Consider the following 17,046-nt stretch of genomic DNA (forward strand, 5'->3'; position numbering starts at 1 on the left):
AAAAAGTATTGCTTAAAGTTCTAATATATTTATCAGTATGCATAAGTTATCTGACTTCTCATAGTTTTTACTAACTTTCTTCTCCTCCACAGGCAATTAATTTAAGAGAAATCTTGACTAGCTATTTCATTTTAGAATTAAGTATTTCAGCTCACAACTTTCAAAAAGACATGTTCTGCAACGGACAAAAAGCTGTAATTATAAATGACTCTTAAGAGAGTTTGTGATAATATATTATAAATTCATATCAGAGATAATACATATTTGTAGTGCTTTTGGTCTAGATAAAGACAGTTTTCTTCTTATAAAAATTGATATTCTTTTCTACATGCAATTATTTATAGGAACATATAACTTATTTTTTTCTTTCCACTCCAGATTGTCAAAATTATGAGAATACCAAGAGAGATTCTGTCAAAAATTAATCTTCTTCATTTAAAGACCACTGTAGTATATAATAGACAAATAATTTTTCACTGACCTAGAAAAAATAGGTTTTAAGTTACCCTCTAACCAATAAGAACAAGTCAGTTATTGGCACAATATTTTCCTTGGGAACATCAGCATACATCCAGGCAAAAACAAGAAGATATTATCAACTAACATATATCTTATATTTAAAAACAGGATTCTTAAATGTTTAATTGCCTCACTTTAATCTTCTAGATCTTCCACTGAATGAATGAGCTGTCTATTTATAAACTAGTTAACTTTGAAAGCAAAATTTCACATTAGAAATATTTATTAAATGAACTTCATATGTGGAATGTAGTTGCCTTTTGCTTCTTAAAGTTCAAGTTAATGACTCAGAAATTTAAAAAATCAATTGTTAACAATTGAGATTGAGGAGTGAACAGATAGTGACTGAAGTGAAAAAGTAGAATGAAGAAATGATTTCCTTTAATAGGTGAAACTTGAGCATGTTTAAATGCTGATGACCACAATCCAGAAGAGAGGAGAATTTGAAGAGAATTTGAAGTACAAGTGGGAAACTGGCACAACCAGACAGACAAAATAAGCAGGGATGGTCTTAAATGAGAAGAAATTAACCTAGTTTGCTGTGTTAAAGCAGGATGGGGGCAAGAGTTAGTGTGAATTCAGCAGCAAATAATTCAGAGGACTGAGGTGGTCTCTTTCTCTCTCCCTCTAGAGTAGAATGTGAATGCACCTGCAGAAGACACAGGTTTGAGGACAGTGGAGGTCTCTGACAAAAGCTGCAGAGAATAGAAAGAAGACCGGTGACAGAAAAATATTGGGAATACCTGGCAGTGTTGAATTCCCACATGAAGCTGATTCAAATTCCCTTGCATTAATTTTCTCTTGTAGCACTCAGGTAACCCAAACATAGCCATGGAGAAAGAAAAATTCATTGGTGACTCTAGTTATGATATGGACATAACCAAATGAAAAAAAATCATGGGTTTGGAATTTCTGAGCATGGTGAAATTATGGTCATAGAATCCAAGCGAAATAGGGAGATAGAAGAGGACCGAATGCAGCTGATACACTAAAAAGTGATAGAAGTTTTTAAAAAGATAATAGTAGAAGAAGTTGATAAAACCAAGCTGAAGGAAGGAGATAGGAAGGAATGATATGCATGAATTAGTAACTTCTGAGTAGGGGTGATCTGGGAGCAACGACAGGATTCAGAATATAACATAGGATGTGTCTGACTTGGAAGAGAGAATGACATTGGAAGTAATGAAGCCATGAACTTAAAGGTTAAGTTGCAAACAGCTGATTTATGTGGATATAAGAGCACCCAGGGATGATAGCAGAAATTGCTTTATATACAGTGATGGGATACAGATAAAAATAAATAGCCAAGCACATTTATAGTGATCCTTATAAATTAAAGAAAATGATTCAGAAGTGTTAAGTATGGTTTATTATACTTCTACAGAAATAATTTTTCTGGCTGAGAAATCTTTACTTTTTCAAGAATTTTGTTATTCTTTTGCCCGTGATTATATTCCAGTCAAGCCCCAATTAAAAAATTTAAGTATGTAGAATCTGAAATAAATACATTTAACTGTATGCTGTATATATATGTAATATATATATATATATATATATATATATATATATGTATCAATCAGTTCAGCCGCTCAGCCATGTCTGACTCTTTTTGGCCCCATAGACTGCAGCACGCCAGGCTTCCCTGCCCATCACCAGCTCCCAGAGCTTACTCAAACTCATGTCCATTCTGTTGGTGATGCCATCCAACCATCTGACCCTCTGTTGTTCCCTTCTCCTCCCACCTTCAATCTTTCCCAGCATCAGGGTCTTTTCCAAGGAGTCAGTTCTTCACATCAGGTGGCCAAAGTATTAGAGCTTCAGCTTCAGTCCTTCCAGTGAATATTCAGGACTGATTTTCTTTAGGATTGACTAGTTTGATCTCCTTGCAGTCCAAGGGACTCTCGAGTCTTCTCCAACACCACAGTTCAAAAGCATCAATTCTTCAGCACTCAGCTTTCTTTATAGTCCAATTCTCACACCCATACGTGACTACTGGAAAAACCATAGCCTTGACTAAATGGACCTTTGTTGGTAAAGTAATGTCTCTGCTTTTTTAATATGCTGCCTAGATATATATATCTGTGTGTGTGTTCAGTCGCTAAGTCATGTTCAACTCTTTGTGACCCCATCGACTGCAGCATGCCAGGCTTCCGCGTCCTTCACTATCTCCTGGAGTTTGCTCAAATTCATGTCCATTGAGTCAGTGATGCCATCCAATCATCTCATCCTCTGCCGGCCCCTTCTTCTGCCTTCAGCCCTTCCCGGCATCAGTTATATATATGTATACATGCATACATATATTTTTTGAATGAAAAGTCTCTTGTTATCTATTTTTTTTATAAAACCCTGTCAATAGGATATAGATAATCACTGACCTTAGAAATGTGGGAACAAGGTAGAGAAGCTTGCTTCTGAAAGGCTAACTTTAAATAACTATGGGCAAGAAGCACATCTTCAAAGACCTTATAAAAATACCATATAGAGCTAATATAAGCTTCTATATTATGGAAACAAATATAGAGAATACCTTTTAGATCAAGATGTCAGTCAGCATTATATTTGAATGTATCCTAATTAGTCACTTTTTTCTTTTCTTTTAATGAAAGAACTTAATCATCCTTACTGTTAGACACCGACTTTGAAAATTTTATTGGGACAAATAATGTTAGATTGATTCAAGCAGACATTTACATTTCTTACATAACTTATTAGTAATCATTACTATACTTATATCAAACTTTGGTGATAGTATGTGTGGCTAATTACATCAGAAAAAAATCAACTTTATAAAGTAACTACACTACTTTGAAATTACCTCCATTTTTCATTCTTAAATAAGTGTCTGATTTGAATACATTTGTTGCTAATTTGGAAGGATGGGATGGGGTCAGATAAGAAACTAATTATTCCCTATGGAAAAAACTATGCTTCTCTTTTCAGAGTATAAAGAGAGAGATTCTTTTTTGACTCCCCATGGAGACTATTTAAAATTAGATAGGAGACTTAAGATCCAGCTGAAAGTTTGGACTACATAATCTTTAAATTGCGGCCTTATCCTGAGATTCTAAATAGTTCAGAGAAAATAGGGCTCCAGAGGTCTGCACCTCTGTATACCACAGTGCTTGGAAAGCTGTGTTTTTTCATTGTGGAAGCAACAGCATTTCTACCTCAAAGGCTTTGTGAAAACTACAAGACAAAAATACGTGTAAATGTATAGAACAGTGCCTGGCATATTGCAACTACTCAATGTGGTTATTAAATACTTCTTACATATAAAGAAGATCATTATTATCATTACCGCAAAAAGGATGAGGAGGAACACAGAACAGGATATACACACACAAGGAGACAAGAGTAGTCATAAAAAAGACATAGATATTAAGTATATTAAGAACAGAATGTGCAGGATGGGAAGCAGAGACAAAGGAATAGATAGGAACCAGATCATGTGGGGATTTAGGGACTATATGAAGGCATTTGAGATTTATCCTAGGGATGCTAGGAAATGATTGAGGGATTTTAGGCAAGTTTAGACATAATGATTTAGATAGATTTCTTTAGCTGAAGTGTGAAGAATGAATTTGAGGAAGGCAAGACTAGAAGACACTGTTTTAGTATGATGGCCTGAGCAAGAAAGAAGAAAATCAGCAAGCTTGAGAGATTTTAAAGAGCTATTATCTAGATCACCTTGTGTGGAGGCGCACAGAGGGAAGAGCAAGGACGAGGCAGGATGAGGGCAGAGACGAAGCATTGGTTTCCAGTTCGGTTAGTTTGTGGAAGTCACTGCCCCAGTTCCTGTTCCATATTCTTGGGTTTTTGTTCTTCTTTTCCACCCAGATGCTATTTATGTATTCAGTTATGCAAAATGCATGTCTTGAGTATCTACACTGTGCCAGGCACTGCACTTGTTTAAAAAAGCAGAGGTTCTCTGAGTCCAGCTTTTTGAATTATGTAGAAAAACACAGAATCCGGGGCAGGGGCAATTTGAAGAGCATGTAATTCAATTTCTCAACTGAAATCTGAATCCCTCATATAATAATCTAGCCACATTCATACACTTGGTAGGTCTATGTTGGACTTAATCACGAGAAATAGCTCTCTTTCTAGGGGGTCAATTCTTTCTTCTCAGATCTGTGATTGTTAGCAGTCCTCACTTACACGCAGCTCACATTTATCTGTTAACAGCCTTTCACTTTGGGCCCAAGATCTTCTCATGCAGCCAAAAGAACACATTTGATTGCTCTTTTTTCTTCGAAGCATCTGGATCTTTGTTATCCGTACCCCACATATTCCTAATTGTTTGCAACACTCCTTGAAGGCGTTCAGTGTCATCTTGCTATGCTGATCATGTTCTTCCGAATATATGCTTGTTTGAATATATCTGCTTCAAGCATATTTCCCAGAAATTAATACAATATCCAGGTATGTTCTGGTCAGTACATAGAATTTTGGCCTTATCAACTGCTTTTTGGGTACTGAAAATCATTAATATCTTTATCAGGCATTGGCAATTTATCTTTTTTTGTAGAAACATTTTTCTCAGGAGTTGCAGTTAAATTATACATATCCCCCTATACATAAGCATTCAGCATATATGAAGTTGGATGCAGATTTATTAACGTATGAATGACCCTGTTAAACTTCATCTTCTTAGATTTGCATCTCTCTTCAAAGGTTTCCCTTAAACAAAATTCTTTATCTAAACTTAACTACGTCTTCTAGCTTCGTGCTTTCACAAATATCATATTCATATTTAAGTCAAATACTAAAGTGGTGAGTTTGCCAACTTCCATTTCACTCAGTCATCAGGAATTCACTTGTCCAGCCCCTGTGATTACAAGGACTCCACCAGTTATATTTTCATGGTTTTAGTCTCATTCCAATCTTATGTTCATTTAGAAAGTAATCAAAACACTTTGCTGAACTCAATGTGTGGTGTTTCTACAGCCTTTTTCTCATCTACATGTATAGAAAATGTCTGAAATGTTTAAGGACACAATTCATTCTTAAGGGATTCCATTTATTCTTGGTGATTGAAAATCCCTTTCTTACTGTTCAAAAATCACCTATTGGATGTTTTGTTTATTTTGAAAAGCTAACCAGTCTAAGCAGGGTGTCAACATACAGCCTTAACTTGGAGAACATCCTTTAAATAAGAACATTATGTGGTTTTAGTCATATGGCACTCTTCTCGTTCTGCTCAAAGGCCAGAAACTTAGAGAAAGGATCATGGGCACTGAAATACTAAAGTGCAATAATTTGTTTTCATGACTGTCTCTCTACAAGCTCTTTGAAAAGTAGGGCTGTATAATTCAAATATCAGTCGTTTCTCACACAGTTCCTGGAAAAAAATGGGCACTAAGTAAATGACTGAAAAGTTATCATTTGCATGTTTCATTAATCCAGGATTTACTTCAGTCAAGACAAACAATATGGATCTTTTTATAGAAGGAGGTCATTTTTCTGGTACATGTAACTATCTGAGTTTTCACTTATTATTATTCTTGTTGTTGTCGTTGTTTTGTTATTTATTTATTTATTACTTTACAATATTGTATTGGTTTTGCCATACATCAACATGAATCTGCCATGGGTGTATTCTTTTTATTTTTCATGGGCAGAAAATACAGAGGCTATACAGGGATTCTGATTCTATTGATACTTACTCTGTAATCTACTAACATTGCACCATAGGTTCATAACAATATCCCTATTTCTTCCATGTTTTTTTCCTTCCTCCAAGAGGGCACATTGGTTTTCCTTAGATTCATTTTTTTCCTAACAAATTTCAGTAGATTTTGGCCTTTAGCCTTTGTCTATTATTATTTTTTAGGTTCAGGGAAGTCTTAGAATTGTTCGCGGCAGGAGCTTGGCAGGACATGCATGATCAGATGGTAAGGCAATGATAGCTCTAACTCAGTGCAGGCAGAGAGGGCAAATTTCCGAAGTTCAAAGCTGGAAACGGAGATATATTTTCCCAGATAAATACTGAGAACACTGGGTTTAGATTCTGAAATATTCTACTTTATTAGATCTTTTTGAGTTGATTACCCACGAGTGTTCCCTTTAACCATGTCTGTACTAAAGGAACACTTGACTATAACTAATTGATTCAAGTACAAATATCTCTTCCATATTAGGCCAACCAGATTCTTTCACCCAGGAGCTTAAAAATGTGAAATGGAAAAGATAAGTTATTGACAATACTCTAGAGAAACATTTCATAATCTGTCATGGTTGAAGTTTTAGAGTGGTCCTGGCTCTGTTGTTTCTGCAATTTCTGAGACATTCTAATATCCTACAAGTGAATTCCTTTTTTTTCTTTTTTTGGCTTTGTTCAGCCAAATTTAGTTTCTATAACATTCTTCAAAACATATTTTTGTGGAGGGAAGCAAAGACATTTACCTTCCATGTATATGACCTTACTTGGATGGAAAAATGTATTCAAAGCTTATAATACATGTCTTACAGATTAACTTCTGGAATACAACTCTTTTACAAGTTTAACTTGGCACCCAGGTACTTAATAAATATTTGTTGAATGAAAGAATGTTGTGGAGATTCTGTGATACCTTTAGGTATGAATATTTTCAGTGACATTTATTTTGCTTAGAGATATGCAAGCTCTGAAACTTCCAAATGCTAAAGATTAAAAATGCCAAGTCTCAAAACACATTAATGTTTATGCACTGAAGGAGACCCTTAGGATTGCAATAGAAATAAATTAACTAAATCTATAGAGCTTCACTTTTATGTCTTTGATGTTCTAACATAAAGATTCATTGGTAGTGATTAACTGTGAGTGTTATGCTCCAAGGATAAAACTGCTTCTCTGGAGGATGCTGCTGATTGCCAAGTTGGAATGTTAATTTCATTTTAATGATGCTGAAAAATTGATTTCAAATACAGAATCCATATTCACTTCATAGTGGTATCCATTCAGGAGAGCATAACAAATCTAACATATAATAATATATTACCTATACTATAACTAAATATTAAAAATGATAAATTAGTATATTAATATTCATATAGTATCTTCCAATTTAGTCTCAAAATACCGATTTCAACATGTATATATGTTTTAATAAAAAATTACACCGTGTTAAAAATGCAGAAATAAAACATAAAAAAGCAGATAAAAAACATACAAAAATTTAGGATTTATATTTCTGGAGCTATTCACTGGGTAACTGTAGATTTTAATATGCTTACTGACTATCATGAACTGTCATGAGTGTTAGACAAGTGTATTACTACTGAAACAGACAACTGCTCTTTAATCTCATCAGTCTCTGTAAAAATAAGCTTCTTAGAATTGAAGTTAAGCTTAGAAATAAAAATCTTTTAAGTCAATATATGAAAGGCAGTCTAATCTAACAAGTCTTTAGGTTGAAAGTATAAAGTAGAAAAATGAAACATAGAAATTATTTGAATATAAATGTATTATGACATTTCTGAACCTCAGGATTAAGTGAGAAATCAAGCTTTCAGTGAAAGAGAAAGGAATGTTATACCAGGAAACAATGACAATCAACTGACATCAGACATAAGTGGCAGCCAAAAGAGTAGTATGTTTAAAGCTTTGAGGGGAAATTATTTTAAACTAATACTTTTATAATTTTCCATTAATTTAGGTATAAAATATATTTACAGATCTCTAAGCATATAAGAAGTTTGTCATAAACCTTACCAACACATTTATGGAGATGGTAATATGGGAAATTAGCAGCTAAATATGTTCCAGGAGGGAAAAAAAAAAAAGGGTAAGAAATCTGAAGAGGTATTAATACATATAATGGATACTTCTAAAGCTCTTTTTTAGGCAAAGATGCTAAGGACAAAATTTCTTTTCTTTTTTTGTGAGTTCATATTATTGATTCTAGAGTAACATATTTATGGAATCATAATGATGCAAATGCTATTTTTTAAGAAGAAAATCCCATGGACGGAGGTCCAAGGGGTCACAAAGAGTTGGACACGACTGAGCAACTTCACTGCACTACACATACCTTACACTTGTACATCCTGGAAACGTGTGACTAGCGTTTCTTTCTATGCCAAGTGACTTTAACTTGGCGGTTCAGTTTTAGGAACCTCCTTTTATTTCCATATACCTAAGCTGTGTTGTAACAGCTGCATCAGTAACAAAGCTGACATTTTTATCTCTTATTGTCTGACTCCTCTGTTTGGCAGCAAATAAATTCTAAACTTTGGCAAAGAACAGAGTTTCTATTCACTGGGTACTAAAATATTAATACCAACATCCAGATTCTAAGAGAAGTTCAGGGAGTTAGGGAGTCAAAGGATATTTACAAACTGAGGTTTTGGGTGAGCTAGGCCATGTACATTTTGGATCTTGCAGTAGCTTTTTAATAAGGTGCAGTTCTTTTATAGAGTTGTGTGGTTGACTAACTGGCCATCCTGAGAAAGAAGGTTTAGGGTTTAGTCTAAAACATTTGCTGGAGAGTTAAGATAGGGAAATAGGTTCTTGAAGATCAGGATGGAAGGTATAAAAGGGAAGAGGTGAAGTTCTCAGGTCTAGTCTTAGGAATAGCAAAGATAGCCAATTGATATTAATTAGAAAAGATGCTTGCCATCCGATGAAATCAAACAAAGGACGGTGGAAAAGACCTCACATAGTAGTGACACGTTAAGAGAACTCTGGAGAATCACAATTTTAATATGGAGACATATTGAAAATAATAAATGATGCAATCCTTTAGGATTTGGAGAACTATACCACAAGGCTACAGAAACACTGGCCCAATTTTAAAGAGGAAGACTAGACAAATTAATGTGAAGTACCCTGGCGGCTCAGAGGTTAAAGCATCTGCCTGCAATGCGGGATATCTGAGTTTGATCCCTGGGTGGCGAAGATCCCCTGGAGAAGGAAATGGCAACCCACTCCAGTATTCTTGCCTGGAGAATCCCACAGATGGAGGAGCCTGCTGGGCTACAGTCCATGGGGTCGCAAAGAGTCGGACACAACTGAGTGACTTCACTCACTTTTCACTTACCCTGAGTATTAACTGGAACGACTGATGCCGAAGCTAAGTTTCAATACTTTGGCCACCTGATGCAAAGAGCTGACTCATTGGAAAAGACCCTGATGCTAGGGAAGATTGAGGGCAGGAGGAAAAGGGGGCGACAAAGGATGAGATGGTTGGATGGCATCATGGATTCAACAGACATGAGTTTGAGCAAACTCTGGGAGATAGTGAAGGACAGGGAAGCCTGGCGTGCTGCAGTCCATGGGGTTGCAAAGAGTCAGACACATCTTAGCTACTAAACAACTACAGCTCAAAGAATTTCAAGATGAGTTTCAGTTTGACATAATTATCATAGGTATTAACTGTATTCCATATAAGCCTGCTGAAGAAATTTATGGAACTGCAGCTTTTAAGGAAAGTATAACAAAGATAAGATGTAATAAAAATGAACCAGGCAGAACAACAATAGGTTGACTTTAGACCTTCAGGTTAGATGCTGTTCTCAGGGAAGAATAGCACCTGTGTGATAATACACAACTCAGGAAGATAGTACTCAGCTTAAGAATTTTTAAAACAGTGGATGCTTTAACAGATCTGGTATTCTTAATTTCCTGTTTCTCATCATAGGACAGTAGCTAGAAATAGAAGAAAAACAAATGTCTGCACCGGGAAGCAAAGCAAAAGCAGAACAAAGTAGGAACACAGACCTAGTAAGATGTTTTCATCTATCTGTCTTTAGTTGCTGGATGGTAAGTGTACCTCAAATTAGACCTTTGTCTGGGACTGCCAACGTTGTAAATTTCTGAACTTTGCAAGCATTTGGAATATCTTGAATGTTGCTCTCTGATTTCTCTCCCATATGGTTTTTCAAAATGTGTCATAAGTAACTTATTTAAAGATTTCAATCAATTAAATTTAAACTCACAGATTGTCAATCAGAGATACCTGATATCTTAGTAAAGTTAAAAATAAGATTTTCCAGCTATGCTATTTCCACAGGGAGACTAATGAAATGAATCTCTGATATGAACTTTGGTACAGTGATCATAAGTATAAGTACTGGGTCCTGGACACATCACTTGGCTTAGTCATTGGATAGAATGTAGAAGAACTGGTGGGAAGCCATAGTCATTGTAACCACGTATGCACAAACTATAGTGTTTAAAGATTTGAAATTGTTTTCTCCATTTTTTTGTGTATTTTTTAAAAAAAATGTACTTGAATTTATTTTTCATCTTGAAAGTAGATATATGAAACTTGAACACAGAAAAGAGTATGATTCATTGAAGCACATTTAAAGAGGATATAGTGTCTTTTAAACATAGAACATGAGAATTGTTTAAATAAAAATTTAAATGCTTCAGAAAATTTGAGAACATGACCAATGTTTAATCATGTAATAAGAAATTTGATAGCAGTAAAGTTTGAAACTATATCATTTAACAATGATTTACCTTGCTTATCTGGTAAAACCCATTACATGAGTACACGTGACTTTTTAGTAACCCAGAAACCCAGACATGGTGCCATAGAAGGCACGGATGAGCATTAGCACTTCCTTATATGTCTTACAAATATAGGTTGAATATCTATGCTTATTGGTCTTTTGCTATGAGATGGTCAATAATAAGAGAGATGCTTCGGTCTTTTCACTAATTAGCAACAATTTGCCTTGTTGTATCCATTTTAACTCAGATAATATTATTCTATAGGAAATAGTTGTGCTAAGGAATGTTAGCCTTTGCTGTATTATGGCTTGTTCTTAATATTCTTCTTGATATTCAAGACAAGGACTCTATGTACTACATTTTAAAATTATATTTTGCCCAAATGTATTTCAAAATGAAGTAATCAAGTTAAGCACAGGAAGATCTTTAAACCAAGTCCAGAACTTAAAATCATTTTCTTACTGTGAGAATACTTAGGATTTAAGGAATAATTCCTTAAGATTAATATCAAATCAATCGAACAGTGTATAAAGTTAACAATTCCTAAACTTTAATTCTAAATTTATGATTTTGTTAAGTCATGGTATAATTGGAATTTTTAACTTCAGTAGCTGTTGAAATTGACATTTAACTTGGTCTTAAACAACAAACGAATTATGTGAGGCATTGCCTCCATACTGCCTTATATGTAAGATGAAAACTGGACAGATTGCCATTATTTTTAAATATTTCATTATGGGGAAAATGAGAATTAACTTTTAAGGGAAATAAACTAAGTGGATTAGCCAGGCTAGGGTTTGATTATTATTACTACTTTAGACTTAAAGCAATCTCAAATAAATACACTGAAAATCCTTTAGACTTCAAGTAAATTTAATATTTATATATATACTTTGAGTGACCAGTAAATAAAAAGGTAATATTTATTAGTATGGAATGTGATCGAGCATTTAATTGTATTCAAGAGAGAACGCTCCCAAGGTCACTTCTTTTTTCTGTATAGCATTTCCACTAAATTTGGATATATAATTAATTTTAGTAAGTAGAAAGTTAATGCAACAGTTATACCAGTGGATTCTTCTACAACTTTTCAATACATATTTTTTTCATTATTAGCAAACATCTGCAAAGCAAGTGAGAAGGGAAAATATGAAGTAAATTAATTAGCATAGTATAGCCACTTGCATGTCAATAATAATGATGACTAGAGCGATGAACATACTTTCATAGGAATGAAGATAAATAGGAAAACTACAAGCCTAACATAATAAATATTTGAGAGGGAAGAAAAGGAATAACCAACCAATAGATCCTGGAATAAAGAGAAATTCTTTGGATTTTAAAGAACATGGTCTAAAGGTGCTATTTCATCATTGAAAATGTTACTATGCATTTAAAAAATATGTTACATATAGACCCACTTGTGTCTAACAGCTGCTGAGACTCCAAAATTGCCAATTTTGCAAGTTCATTTAAATGTTCCATCTTATATGTGAATGAAAAAATATACTATCAGTTTCCTGACAGATGCAAAACAATCTGCTGTGATTCTAAAATAAGTTAACATTCAATCAGAGAAATGGTCTCCTTTTAAATACTCCATTTTAAGAGGAGGTTCTTTAATTGTCAAGAGAGGAAATACAAAGTTGGATGGTATAATCTCCATTTTATCATGCCAGTTCAGTACTGAATTCAACTTCAAATGGAATATTATATTATTTGTAAGGCTACATTTAAATATTTTAAATATTTTTGAGTTTTGAAATAAAAGCTTTGATCTCTTTAAAAAAAAAAAAACTGTTTCTTTATACTAGGGACTAAAATCTTTTAATAGTTGGATGATTATAACCGTTAACATTGAAGCACCAAATAGTTTCAGGGAATACCCGGATAACACTGGCCTCGGGCTATTGTTTTCTTTCCAATTACTCTGTTTTTAATTCCCCACAAACAATGATACAAAGTAAGTAAAGTTAGAAAGAGAAGGGAAAAAAAAAAATCTCCAAACCTACTTTTTCTTCAGTCTTCTGTCCTTCTCAGCTTGAGTTCCCAATTTACCTAACCCCAGGGACTCCTGAGCTGCAGCCTCGGTCTCCATAAAGCCTCCTGTGAAGAAGTAACCGTTCATGTTAGGTTGGATACATTGTGTCAATTCTGGAATTACATTTTTTAAAGTTTATTTGAGCAACTGTTTAGTATCACTTTTTCTTTTTTTTTCTTTTTTGGCTGGTCTTTGTATTTCCAACTCAATATGCATTCAATGGCATGGGTATACACACGGAGAGAATGGGGGTGGGTATACACATAAACACACACCGAGAGAATGGGGGAAAAAAGAACCTATAAAAAAAAGGTAGGCCATTCAATCACACCTAGTAGCAACTAACACATGTGACCTACACACTGAAAAACACTTAACTATATAGTCTGCAAGCTTTGAGGTTTGTTTTTCTACTTTTCTTACGAAAAATGAAAAAAATTTGTGCTGTGTGTGAGGTTTTTTCCACTGTTTGAAATATTTGAAATTTTTCATGTATGATGGAATAAATGATAGCCCAATGCACAGAAACTCAAGTGTATGTCTTCTCTTCCAAATTGAGAGAATGGAGAGATATTTGCTGAGTTAAAACTTTTTGCTCTAGAACCCTCCTCTGCTCACCTGGCTGACTCCTATATCCTTCAGTACAAACCTGACTTTCAGAGCTTACTACGTTCTGGAAGGCTTTGCTTTGTTTCGTAATTTTAATGAAATACCTGAAAAAAATTCTAAATCTTTTTTCAAAAGACCCTGGTAAGAATTGTTTTTACCAAGCAGTTCATAAACTATTTGATGTAGAGTCAGTTTCATTTGGCTTTGGGATATATATGATATATTTATATAACCTTGGAGTAAGAGGAGAATGTAAGTGTGTTGGGCGTTGAACAATTTTACAGAGCAATTATTTAGCATCTCTAACATATCATTGTTCATAAATTATCAGTTGTAATTGAAAAATGAAAACTTAAACCTGGGCTCTGTTTTCTCTCTGCTATTTACTGTGTGGAAAACATTAAGTCAATTTATCTTTAAGTACATTATGGTATACATATGCTTTTAATTAAAAGAGATTTAAATTCCATTTAAGCTCAAGATTAGGTAGAGAGATTTAAGCTAATCCTCTTACAAAGACTACACAAAAACATTCACCAATATATCAGTAGGTATGTACTATTAAAGATAATTTTGTTGTAATTGTTTTTCATAATTTATTTTAGAGAATAATTTAACTACTCAATACTATTAGTTCGGGAACACTGTCATAAATAAGTTAATCTCATAGCCCAGTTATTCTGTTACTGAACTGAATAATTACAAGAAAGTCATCTTCAACTGAAAACATATTGATTGCTATCTAGATCTTACTCAGGGATTCAGAGTTTGAGGAATGAAATTTACTTTATTCAATTATACACATAAGCAATTAAAACTTAAAGAATTTTATATTGTGAATGATTTTCATTATGGGTATTATCAGGGAAGTCACCTACTAGTTGACTAAAGTACTCAGGGAATATTTTTAAATGTGGAAATTTCCACTATGCAGAATGAGTGAATATTTTCATTTTATTTTTCTCATTGGTATCCCTGCCCTACTGTACATCTATAAATTACTATTCACCATATGCAATAACAATAAAATTGCTCTCTGGAAATATAAATGGAAATGAATAGCGATTCACTTAAAAGTCACAAAATTCTTCATCAGTCCAGATGGGGACACAGAGATTGATGAGTAGACCTATTTCATAAACAATGAGATATTCTCAACCACTATGTGGTTGGATAAACCAGGCTTTTTATTCTTCTGAGGAAAGAACATGTAAATTATGATTTAAATTTTTTACATTTTAATTAGAGAAAAGAACATTTTAAAAAGGTTAGTGCTCTGGAAGAGAAACAAAGAGAGCTCTAGAGGAATTTTGTGAGTCCAAACTAGATCCAGAAAAAAATAGTAGACTTTTCTTCTCACAAATACAGTTCTAAAAGTAGAAGGCATGAGGGGCTTGGAAATACTCTGATCACTTCAAAATCTAATATTCTTTAAAGAAATCTGATAAAGAATTGTTGCTACATCGTGTTTGAAAATGCCAATAGAAAATGACACATAAGCCACAGTAGGCAAAATTAGTTTCAAGTGGCATGGGCTGTACCCTTAAGCAGGAAAAAAATCTAATTATGTGCACTTTTAAGTCCAAATAAAACATTTATAGATGAGAAAAACATTCTTTCATAGCACTGATCCAGGAGTGAACTCCGGGAGTTGGTGATGGACAGGGAGGCCTGGCGTGTTGCAGTTCATGGGGTCGCAAAGAGTCGGACATGACTGAGCGACTGAACTGAACATGTTGAAATGATAATTTTTCTATATTGGTTTAAATAAAAACATTATTAAACTTAATCTCACCTGTCTGTTTTTACTAACCCTCTTAATATAGCTACTAGAAAATTGAAAATTACCTATGCGACTCATATTTGCGGCTTGCATTATATCTCCATTGTATTGGTTCTATACAGGAGACAATACCAGTTTTCAGAGGGAGTGTAAATATTTGCATATGTTGGTGGGGGAAAGGAGGCAAATTTTTATATGTCACAACGATTGCGAAGTGCAACAGATATACATTAGATAGGAGTCAAGAATTATAAACACCCTTCAGTAAGTAGAAAATCCTTTAGTTTACCCATTTTGAAATTGCAAGAGTTTGCCCAGTGAGAAACATTCATTCTCCAGGAGACCTCTTAGTAATACGGAGTGTGTACATACTAAGTCGCTTCAGTTGTGTCTGACTCTCTGTAATGCTATGGACTGTAGACGGCCAGGATCCTCTGTCCACGAGTTTTTCCAGGAAAGAATACCGGAGTGGGTTGCCATACCCTCCTCCAGGGGGATCTTCCTGGCCCAGGGATCAAATTCACACCTCTTATGTCTCCTACATGGCAGGTGGGTTCTCTACCACTAGCGCCACCAGGAGTGAATGTCGCTCAGTTGTTCCGACTCTGTGACCCCTCTGTACAGTCTATGGAATTCTCCAAGGCAGAATACTGGAGTGGGTAGCCTTTCCCTTCTCCAGAGGATCTTCCCAACCCAGGGACTGAACCCAGGTCTCCTGCATTGCAGGCAGATTCTTTACCATCTGAGCCACAGGGAAGCCCAGTGCCATCTGGGAAGCGCCTAGTGATACGGCGAGAGCATCATTACTATACCCCATCTCACAGCATAAGGTGTTTAGGCACGGAAGGCTTGAGTCCCATGATTCAGTGGATACTCAGGTAATATATTGCTTATCACCTTGTCAGTGGCCCCCTAGAGGTGGCACATGCAAAAGCCCAAGGCAAAAATCCATACCCTCTATGAAGTTCTCTGGGCCATCAGGCACTCCGCAGACTCTTTTGTGAGGTTTTCAAGGACTTCGAAGTGTTTGAGACAGGATCGCTTTTAGGGTGTGAGGGGCCTAGTCAAATATTTCTTCCAGACCCCTTTCTATACAAATATTTTGAGTAATCCAAAATTAGTGGAACAACAATCTATTGTGATCCAATCTCATATGACACCATTCTGTCAGCAGGAGTGATTCAATTATTAGGCCATCCTTCTGGAACCAAGGTCAGGCAACAAGGCCAGGTTGTTCTGGCCCAGAGCAACCCTACAGGTAAAGTCTCTAGGCTCCCCCAGGAATCCAGAGAATACCAGATACAGTTCAGAGAATTAGGGAGAAACAGGGACCCGGTGCACATGGTTTGGTTGTATTAGGCATCGTGCCCAGATGGCACTGCCTTCCTATCTGGTTCCATCTGAAAGGTAACAAAAAAATTGAATGCTTCTAGAGACTTGACCTGGGGCTTCCCTGGTGGCTCAGTGGTAAAGAATCTGCCTGGAATGCAGGAGACTCAGGTTCATCCCCTGGGTTGGGAAGATCCCCTGGAGGAGGGCATGGCAACCCACTCTAGTACCCTTGCCTAGAGAATCCCATGGACAGAGGAGCCTGGTGGGCTGTGGTTCATAGGGTCACGCAGAGTCGGACACAACTGAAGTGACTCGGCAGCA

At 35.3% G+C, this 17,046-nt stretch overlaps 1 protein-coding gene across 14 annotated transcripts in view; it reads right to left on the reverse strand.

Annotated features, from left to right (window-relative positions):
- Positions 1 to 17,046, reverse strand: part of PPFIA2 (PTPRF interacting protein alpha 2) — a 501,553-nt gene that overhangs the window by 52,546 nt on the left and 431,961 nt on the right. For all 14 annotated transcript variants that reach the window (XR_009736286.1, XM_061415641.1, XM_061415640.1 and 11 more), the window contains one exon: positions 12,973 to 13,066. Coding sequence is in view for 13 of the 14 variants with exons in the window: in XM_061415641.1 (XP_061271625.1) it covers positions 12,973 to 13,066 (94 nt within the window). In the remaining variant the exon portion in view is untranslated. The remainder of the gene's footprint in view (positions 1 to 12,972; positions 13,067 to 17,046) is intronic.

Source organism: Bos javanicus, chromosome 5 (genome assembly GCF_032452875.1).
Source record: "Bos javanicus breed banteng chromosome 5, ARS-OSU_banteng_1.0, whole genome shotgun sequence".
Taxonomy (NCBI): domain Eukaryota; kingdom Metazoa; phylum Chordata; class Mammalia; order Artiodactyla; family Bovidae; genus Bos; species Bos javanicus.